A 10,294-nucleotide genomic window follows, 5' to 3' on the forward strand; every position below is an offset into this window, starting at 1 on the left:
GGTGAGCTCAGACGACAGCGGGGAGCCCCACAGCCTGCAGGGCCCAAGGTAACAACCCCGAGTGTCCACGGGAGGCAATTCAGGAGCGAGACCAACGAGGCCGACCCGCCGGGGGGCAGAGGCCTCTGTCGCGTGCTGGGGAAGGGGGCGTAGGGGGCGTAGGGGCCCTGGCTCAGAGGCAGAGGGCCCGGGCACGTCGTGGCTCCTGCTGTGGGTGGGACTGCGTCCCTCAGAGGGACTGGCTGACGTCCCAGCCCAGGTGCCCGAGGCTGTGACCTTATCTGAGAACAGGGTGCTTGCAGGTGGGGGTCGTGGAGAGGCGAGGCTGTGGGGGGTGGGCTGTAATCGCTGCTGTGTCCTTGCAGGACGGACAGACACAGACATGACATGAGAGAATGCCACGTGTCAGCACAGAGGGCAGCGACGTGGCCACAGCCGAGGGCCCCCGGGAACTGCCGGGAGCCCCAGAAGCTGGAGGGGGGCCTGGGGTGGATTTCCCGTCACAGCCAGCCCCGCCCACACCGAGCTTGGACTTTGGGCCCGGAATGGGAGAGACGGGCCTCCTGCTGCTTTGTGGACGGACGGCCACAGCAGGCCCAGGACACGCACACGGCCGGCCCCGCCGGTCGGCGGAGGCTCCACGGCCCAGGCTCCCGGCACATGGGCCCGCTCATGCAGGATTTGAGGGGGGCACGCTGCTTAGAGAAAATTCGGAACTGACTTCACACTTCAGAACTGGCAGCTGGCCCCTCCCAGCGGGCGAGCTGTCACCACGCACCCGGCCGGCTCGGCGCCGCCACCAGCTTCCGGCCCGAGTGCCCGTCACTTGTGAGGGCCACGTGGTGTCCACGCCTTCCCGGCTGTCTCCAAAGAGCAAGGAGGACGCGTGTTTTCAAAAGGCATAACGTCTGTCTGGTCAGGCCAGTGGGGCTGCAGCACCTGGGCCCCCCGGGAGCCGATGGTGCTCTCCCCCCCGTGTCTGAACACCCCGTGTCTGAACACCCGCCTCCTCGCCGCCGGGAGAGTTCTTCCTCCCGGCTGACCACCCCTGACTGCTCAGACGATGAGGACGGAGGGGAGACGGCCTGCGCCTGCCACCCAGAGGGGGTCCCCTCCAGAAACGGACCGTGCCAGACTGTGGGACTCGAGCACCTGTAGCAGCCGCCCTGCCGTGGCCCATGAGAGCGGCCGGACGGGCCCCACCCAACCCCCCTCAGTCGAGTCCACAGTGGTAGCGGCCACTGGGCCAAACGGACACGACATCCTGGACCTCCTCTCAAAACGCCCCTTGTCAGAAAGACGAAGCTTATGCAGTGTTCTCTCTGCGGCTGTCCACGGATGCCAGCGTTTTAAGTGCCACGTGGAGACTCGGGGTGGTGGAGCTGGGGCCAGTGGCCACTGCCGTGCCCGCAGCCCCTGCCCAGGCCCGCCCTGCTCCAGGGTCCGTGGGAAGGCCAGCGTAATGGGCGGAGGCGGGAGGGGAGGAGGGGAGCGGCAGAGGCCGGGCCGGGCAGAGCAGATGTGGAAGGGGCTGGCACAGGCGCTGACCGGGGCACCGTGGACTCTGGCTGGGGCCAGGCTGGGCGTGGGAAGCTGTGTTCGCTCGCCGGTGCGGTGAGGGGCCACGTGGAGCACCCAGGACCCCTTCTAGTTCCCAGCATGGTGAGTGTGCTCCGTGGTGACCCCCACAGATGGGCCCACGTCCTGACCCCCAGAACCTGTGACCATGGCGTTTGGAGAAAGGGCTTCTGCAGAAGGAACTAGTTAAAGATCTTCAGATCAACCTGGATTGCCCGACGACGAGGGTCCTCATAAGAGACACACAAAAGAGAGACAGACACAGGGACAGACCGTGTGACAACAGAGAAAGAGGTTGGAGTGACGTGGCCACTAGCCCAGGGGCGCCTGACGTGCCGGGAGCTGGCAGGCACGAAAGCCTGTCCCCAGGCCTCAGGGGGCGTGTGCCCTGCCACAGCAGGCGATGGGCCTCCTGGCCCCAGAGCTGAGCGCGTGCGTGTCTGTGGTTCTAGGCTCCGGTTTTGGCACTCTGTCACACAGCCTCAGGACCCCCGTACGCCCGGGTTTACGGCACAGGGGCTATCACAGCGGGATGGAGCGCCTGAGCTGTTCCCAGACTCCTGGAACCGGCCGTGGTGGAGGTGACGCGCTCTCGTTACAGCCTGAACCCTTTGGCACGCTGCGGTACGCGAGGGCACCGGTGCTCACGGGAACACGCGGCACGGGACGTCGTGACGGGGAGAAAGCAGGACGCACAGCTCCGGGCCCTGCCCTGGGCCCCCCGCCCCGGCCCGCGGGGCTCACTCACTTCCCCAGATCGGGATGTCTCTGCTCTCCGCCTTCATCACGATGGACGACATGGTCATGGTGACGGGGATGGCATCGAAGTAGGAGGAGTGTGGAGCCAGGGTGAGGATGGCCGCCTCGGTGGGCGGGGCCTGCTGGCCCTTGACCACCACGCGGTGGAAGCCGCCGACGAACCACATGGTGCGCATGATGGCCTTGAGCAGGACGTCCACGACCCTGCGGGAGAGGGTACTCGTCACACGGGCTGAGCACTGGGTCCCAGCCCCGCTGACCTCGCCGGTCACGCGGAGCCGGACGGGGTCCCAGCGCTGACCCGCACCTGGGCGGCAGCTGCCACCGACTTCCTGGGGGGAGGGGCAGGAAGGTGCCCCCTCCGAGCACCTGGCCTGCAGTGGACCGGCCTTCCCTTTGGCCACGCCGGGCCGGCTCCGCCGCACCGCCAGCAGCTTTGAGACGACACGTGGCCCAAACACAACGCAAGGCCACACGCGAGGCCACAGGCCGACACCGAAGATGCCGACGCCACAGGCGTTAGAAAATGACGTATTACCTTTCCGAATGTGAATGTTTCAAATGGAAACAACACATCCAAACAGTGAAACTACACCCTAAAACCTGGAGCGAAAGCCAGAGCTGAGACCACGGCCGTGGAAAGCTCAGGCCTCATCGCCCGCTGGTCGTCGGTGGCTCCTGGAAGCAAATGGCCTTTTCTGGACGAAATGAGAGGAACAATAAATTTGGAAGATAAAGTAAAAACCAGCCTAGAGTAACTGAATTGGTTTCCTCTTTACTCTCCCTGAGACACGTGAGGATTTAGGCGTTTGAACTTGAGGGTCCCCTTCTGTGGTAACCTCTGACAACTATGGCGTGTCAACAACACTACACATGGCCGAGTGCCACCACGTGGGGCACCGCGGCTGCCACACGCCGGTCCCAGGGAGAATGGGTCACCGGGCATTTGAAGCTGGCAAAGTTGCTGCAGAAACGCAGGCGCTGTGAACCGTCCACACTGACACCCCTCGGGAGGAGCCGGGAGGCGAGGCCCCCGATCTGAGCGGTGGCCGGTGGCCAGAATGGCACGGGCCCTGTGGAGCCGCCCTCCATTGCTAGGAATGGGAAGCAGCAGTACTGCGGTGACACTGGGCTGCTGGGGACGGAGCTGGCGCGCTCTGCGGCTCCGGCCACAGCGCTGGCACACGTCCGTGTGTCCACGCCGCTCCTCAGTGAAACACGCACCGAAGCGAGTCGGCAGATGGCCACGGCGGCGTAAGGAGCAGGTGAGGCCATGGCGGGGGGAGAAAAGGCACCAGCCGGGGGACGGCGGGGTCACAGGCGGGAGGGGACGGAAGCTGCTAAAACGTGCGGCTCAGAGTTCCATCTTTCTGTCAGACACACATCCACCACCTCAGGCCAAAAGTCCAAACACTACTCAAGAGAAACGTCCTGGGCGGAGACCGCCCCCCTCCACCTGTCACGCACTGGACCCCTGAGAATCTGAGACATGTGGGCAGAAGCAGCCACGTGAAGGGACAGACTACAACCCTGAGAAGCCCCGGAGCAAGCTCAGAAGAGGGGCTTAAAATCCCATCCCAGCATTGCCACCGGGAGTCGATGGACAGAAACACTCTCGGGAATCAGCGGCCTCACTACGGAAAGAGGCGATTCGCGAGAAAGGCTGGAAAACGAGAGGGAGCCATCTCCGCGTGGGGCGGGGCGGGGGGGGCAGCAAAAAGCGGGGCAGACGGTAAGATGGGAAGAAAATGGTTTGCAGGAACCATGTGAAGACACGCACCTTCACCCCGCATCGCGGTGCTGAGCAGAATGAATTTCTTAAGTCTCAGACATAGAGACTCTGAGGACTTTTCCAATTACCAAGGACAAAGAGAAGACCCTAAAAGCCGCTGGCCAGGAGCACAGGTCGTAGCGCCAGGGCAGGGCTGGGCAGGCCGCAGCCGCACGGCCGCAGCTCCGGGGGCGCGAGGCCCGGCACCGCGGCTCCTGTACCTAAGCGACCCGTGGGGCGCGCGCGGGATGAAGACGCTTCCAGACACGGACCGCGGCGGCCTCTCCTGCGTGTCCGCTCTCTAAAAAGAGCTCCGTCCTCCAGAAAATTGTGAACAAACAAGGAAAAAGAAACAAAACAAAACAATCTCTCTCCCACGAGGCGTCCCTGCAGTGTGCAAATGCGCGCTCACATGTGAGTGTGTGTGAGCACATGCAAGCACGAGCGTGTGCACGCATGTGAGTGTGTGAGCGTGTGATCACGAGAATGCATGCAAGTGTGCGAGCATGTGAGTGCGTGTGTGAGCACGTGCAAACGTGCAAAGCTGCCTTCTGCCGTGCAGGACTTAGGGTCTGTCCTCAACAGACCAGAAACACCTTTTTCCTTGGATCGTGGTGCCATTGGCAGACAAACCACGAGCAAACGCAGCCCGCGCCCCGCAGACAGCGTACCCTGCAGACAGGGCACCCCGCAGACAGTGCACCTCAGACAGCGCGCCCCGCAGACAGTGCACCCCACCAAGGGCTGGGCCTGCAGACACACTGTTCACTGCCGCCCCCTTCACTGCTGGACTCCGTCCTCCGCCCAGTGTTTACTGGGCGCCCACTCCCCGCCAGGCACGGACGGCATGTCAGGGAAGCCAGGGAGAAACCCCCGCCCGCCCGCAGTCCTCACTCTAGTGGGGGAAATAAAGGGTTTTTAAAAGTTAGTGAATTCTAAGTAAATTAGAAAGGGTCTCGCCAGGCGGGTGGGAACAGTGGAGCAGGGCGCTTGGGGCCGAGCGCCGAGGGACTCCGTGCCCATCCGTGTGGGGCATGGCAGGAGGCCTGGAGGGACACAGGGCGGGGACGGTGGGACGAGACCTTAACGTGGGGGACCTGGACGGGACTCCGCGGGGCTGGGACTTCTCTTTGCAGAGGACCCCTTGGCTGCTCTGCCGAGACAGAGAGGGAGGAGGGCAAGGGACAAGCTCCCCTGGGACCCAGGACGGGGGGCAGGGGCCAGGGTGTCTGGAGGTGGACCCGGCACGTCTCCTTGGTGTGGACGGGTGGTGTGAGGGAGGGGATCCTGGTGATTCTCGGGCCTGGCTGCTGTGAACAAGGGTGACAGCCCCGTGGCAGAGGCGGGCTGTGGCTGCAGTGGGCGGGGCGATGGGAGCCTGGAGCTCACCTGCAGACAGGTAAGCTCTGGGAGGGGCTGCAGGAGTGGTCTGGGAGCCCCTGGCCTGTGGGCGTCGTCTGTGTCCCAGAACTAGGGGGGCTCCCAGGGGGTGCAGGGACTCGCAGGAGCAGAGGTCGGGAGAGGGGACGCAGCGAGCCAGATGGGAAGGGCCCGGGAGGGGGAAGGTGACTAGAAGCTGAGGAGACGGTGTGTCCAGGCTGAGGACGTGTCCTGACTCTGCACCCAGGGGTGACCGCAGGGCCTTGGTCCCCGAACGGGCAGGCGGTGTGAGCGGTGGGGGCCTCGGTGGCCATGACGTGCGCGTCTGACTTGGTCTTGCTGCAGCAAGGAGCTCGGCCATGGGAGAGGCGCACTGGCAGGGCTGCCCAGGCAGCTGGGCACTGACCCCTGCTGCGGGCCCTCGAGCCTCCACTCACTGCTGGGCCAGGCTGGCCCGGAGCGGGACGGTCCCGCCGGCCTCTCTGGGGCAGTCCGAGGCTATGACCCTGGGCGGGGAGGCTCCCAGGAGAGCGGAGCGAAGCTCACAGTCAATTCGAGCCTGGCCCGGCCTCCTGTGGACAGACACGTGGCACCAGCAGTCGTCATGGAGACGGACTAGGTATGAGGCTGCCCTCTGCTGAGTACTGAACCGCGTCCCCTAAACGTCTCTGTCGAAGCCCCAACGCCGGCCCTGACTGCATTTGGACATAAGGTTACATGAGGTCACAGGGTGGGGCTTTGGCCTGACAAACGGGTTTCTTCTGCACGACCCTCCCTGCCCTGTGAGGACCCACAGGAAGGTGCTGTCTGCAGCAGGAGGGGGCTCACCAAGACCTCCCGCCCCTGGGCCTCCAACTTCCAGCGTCCGGAAGTGGGCGTCTTGTTTAGGTCCCTGGCCGGGGTTCGGGGAGGAGGCAGCCTGAGTGGAGGAGGAGCCCTCCTTCTAAACCACGTGGGTCAGCACCACCATCACCGTCACCGTCGGCCCACCGAGCGGGTACTACTGTAAGGTGTTACTTTGTATTCTGAAAATAATTTAAATTAAGTTTCTTTGTGAAACTGTGTCATTCCTCCTTTCTTGGAAAGAAAGATTCTTATCGTAAGAAGGTCCGAACGACACTAACTTACAGTCAGCGAATGCTCCCTAATCTAACGCCAGTGGCTCAGAAACGCAGCTGTGCACAGCACAAAACGACCCTTCCCCGGGCCACACGGCGATGCTCCGTGCTGTGCAGAAGCGTGTGCCGGGACCGGCCGCTCCAAGCCCATCCCTCCTGACTCCAGGGTCCGACTCGCGGGCACTCCGCGACGGCAGTGTGGGCGCTGGCTGGCCGCTTCCCCGAGCACCGGTCCCAGCCCAGGCCGAGCACGCGTGAGCTCCCCGTGACATCGCTGTGTGGAGCCGAGGGCTGCGCCGCGGGCGAGTGTGTGGCGATGTGTGCAGCTGGGGCACACGTGCACACGTGCGAATGCTCACACATAGGGGAAATACACACACACGCAAACACACGTGCACTCACAACACACACACGCACATGCATGCTCACACACATGCGCAGGCATGCAAGCATGCAGCACAAATGTAAGCATGCGCAGCCACACACACGCACACACGCGCATGCTCAAACACATGCAGACACTCACGCAGCACACGAATATACACACATGCGAAGACATGGAAGCACGCACACCCCCAAACATGTGCGGTCACACGTGCGCACACATGCACATGCTCACACACATATAAGCACACACGTGCGCACATGCATGTGCACACTCACGTACCTGCAAATGCACACACGAAGCCACTGCTATGTGTACACTGTGCATGTTCACGTGTGCAGTCATTCATGAGCACACACACATGCAAGTACATGTGCACGTATGCATACACAGGTACAGACACGTGCACACACCCTTACACACCGGCACACACACGGAACGGTAGATACGTGGTCAGTCTCTGCGGGCCCCACACCTCCCTGGTGGGGTCTCTGAACCCAGAGGCAGCTGTGAGGCAGGGCTCCTGGAGCTGTTTGCTGCGGCCCATTTACTACCTGCTGAGGCCAAGCGAATTCTTCACGTCAAGAAAAGCCAAAGCTGCCTGGCGTTAGCTCGTGGGCCGGGAAACAGCCTCATCGCCTACTCTGAAAAGGTAGAAAGTGCAGCTGGCAGAGAAGGCAGCGCCGGGAAGAGGGACCTCAGGCCAAAGGGCGGGGCTCACCCATTCCCTCGCTGGCCGCTTGTCGGGGAAGCACTTTCCAGCGCCCGCAAGCCAGGCTCTGCGCTGGGGACAGGGTGGGCATCTGGCCATGGTCTGCCTTCAGGTCTAGGGAGCAAGAGAGACCCTGGTTCCTCTGAAACTGAGAACGTGCAATGCCATGAGGAGGGGTCCACAAAGAGACCCAGACTGTCCCCGAGCCTGGCCACACCATGTTCGACTGCTCGGTGAAGCCTCGCACTGTAGCTGGCTGTCCCCACCCTGCGTGTCAGGGCTGTGTCTGACGGGCACGTGGGCACTGGGGACACCCCACATCAGGACAGGGGCTGGACCCCACGTGCCCGTCACAGGCACCCATGACCTTGTGGCTCACACTTGCAGAAAAGGATGAGGACTGAGTGAACCCTCTGACCTGTGACAGCCAGGCGGCAAGGTCCGGCTTTATGGGCCACAGGACCTCTACCCAACCACTCCACTGCCCAGGACAGCAGCCCGGGCAGCGTATGAGTGTGTGCACGGGGCTGCATGCCACCAAAACTCACTCACAACAACAGGCGGCTGCCAGGTTCAGCCTATGGGCCCTCAGCCGACCCCCGCGCTAAACCAAATGTGTTCATTTCTGAATAAAGCGTTCAAGGACCCCCACGATTGATTAGAGCTGTTAAAACACACAGAGATATCTGTCGACACTTTGGTTTTTGATAGGAACGATGCCGTCTAAGCTGAGAATACCCGTTAAAACCCTGACGACACCTGACAGCCTCACTGCTAACGACTCACACTGAGCAAAGAGCCGCGTCAGGCACTTAAATAAACCAGGAAGTGCATGATCTGATTCGGTCCCTCGGGGCCCACCTTGGGCCTTTAGCTAAGGCACGTTCGCAGAGGACCCCTCTGAGCACTGTGGTTCACGAACACGCAGAACGTGCAGCACGTGACAGGATGGGTGCCTAGGCCTGTGAGGCACAGAGGGACCGGACGCGGGCAGTGGAGCGAGCCGCACAGGAGTCAGCAGCCTCCGAGGGCTGGGGACACAAAAGCGGGGAGTTCCGTGCCGGGGTGCAGAGACATGGGGGGACTCTGCTGGGGACACGGAAAGAGCAGCCGTGTGGCTCGCAGAGCTGTTGGCCTCAGGCCGTGGCAGGGTGTGGCAGGGAAGGGAGAGGCCACTGCCACAGGAGGTGGTGGCAGGAGGCCTCAGAGTCCTGGCTGGGAGAGCAGCCTGGGACAGCGGCCTGGGAAGGGGGGGGACCGGGCCGCACTGGGGAACAAGAGCAGCCATGTGCACGAGGAGGCGGCCGGTGACGCCAAGCCGGGCTCTGCAGACGAGGACTTACTTCCGCCACAAGGCCAGGGGCTGCCCGGGGTCCCTCTCCGCGGGTCCCAGCGAGGCGAGGAGTGCGAAGGGCCAGGCGAGCAGCATCATGAAGGCGGCCAGCAGCAGCCGGACCGGGAAGAGCGTCAGCGTCATGGCTGCGATCTGGGGAGACACGTGGGGTCGTTTCAGAAGCTGCCGCCAGCGCACCTGACTCCCCTCCAGGCGGCGCGCATGCAAACCGTCCCGGGGGCCCGCACCGGCCCGCCCTGGCCACGCTGTCCACTCAAAGACAGTGAGTGGGCCACTGGCCACCTGCCACCTCTTCCCCCTCGTCCCCAAGTCCCAGAGGGATGGCATAGGAGCCAGGCGAGGTGCTCTCCTGACGTCAGCAGTGCTGGGCCAGCCCCCACACCCGAGGCAGTCCGCCCCCAGGCCCCCCGTGCCCGCCCCCCGCCCCGCCCCCACGCCCCCGCAAGCGGCCCGCTCCTGAGCCTGTGACACGAGGGCACCTAGCGACACTGAGCTGCCATCTGCGATGCGGTAGGTGGCAGGTGTGGAGCTGGCAAGACTGGACAGCAGGAAGACTAGAGAACCTGAGTGGCTCCCAGCCCGCGGCAGTCACAGCGCGGGAGCCGGGCAAGGACGGGGAAGGCGGGGGCGGGGCTCCGTGGGGGCGGGGCCTGCAGGGAGGGGGAGGGGACCGCGCGAACGCACCGCGGGGGGAGGGAGCGACGGGCGCGTGGCTGAGTCAGGGGGGCGGCCGGCTCTGTTGGGCTCTGCGTCCGGCAGGGGCCCAGGTGGTCTGCTCGAAACCGGGCGGCGAGGGCGGCCGGACCCCTCGCCCAGAAAGCCCTGTGGGCCGCACGTGCGGGTTCTGCGGGCAACGATGCGCGCTCCGCATCTGTCCGTCCGGCGCAGAGAAGACGGGCGAGGCCAGCCAAGCCGGACGGCCGCCACCTCCCCTTGCTGGGTCGGCCCCGCTCCGTCTCTGCGGGGTCTCCCGGGCTCCCCGTCAGCACCGGCCCTGCCCAGCAGCAGACGCTGCAAACCGCGCGTGCAAGTTTGCTTTCTAGTGTCCACGTGAAAAAAACACAGAGAGGTGAGGAAATCTGCTGAGCGTAGTGCATTCCAGCCGGCATCTCTGAGCCGTCATTCCCGCGCGGACCGCAACCGCGGACGCTCCGCGCCTGTGCCGCAGCGTGGAGCCTGCGGGGCGCCCCGTGCACAGTGGCCACGGTGTCGGTGCCCGCGAGCCGCCTGTAGGACG

At 64.0% G+C, this 10,294-nt stretch overlaps 1 protein-coding gene across 1 annotated transcript in view; it reads right to left on the minus strand.

Moving 5' to 3' along the window:
- LPCAT1 (lysophosphatidylcholine acyltransferase 1) overlaps window positions 1-9,190 on the minus strand; it is a gene marked incomplete at its 3' end in the record, with an annotated part of 24,266 nt that extends 15,076 nt beyond the window's left edge. Inside the window, exons 1-2 of the mRNA XM_023519757.1 lie at window positions 9,047-9,190; window positions 2,327-2,541 (exon numbers count right to left, since the gene is read on the minus strand). Coding sequence (XP_023375525.1) covers window positions 2,327-2,541; window positions 9,047-9,180 — 349 coding nt within the window. The remainder of the gene's footprint in view (window positions 1-2,326; window positions 2,542-9,046) is intronic.
- Between the last annotated feature and the right edge of the window lie 1,104 nt (window positions 9,191-10,294).

The sequence above is a fragment of the Pteropus vampyrus genome, unplaced genomic scaffold (genome assembly GCF_000151845.1).
Source record: "Pteropus vampyrus isolate Shadow unplaced genomic scaffold, Pvam_2.0 Scaffold235, whole genome shotgun sequence".
Lineage (NCBI taxonomy): Eukaryota > Metazoa > Chordata > Mammalia > Chiroptera > Pteropodidae > Pteropus > Pteropus vampyrus.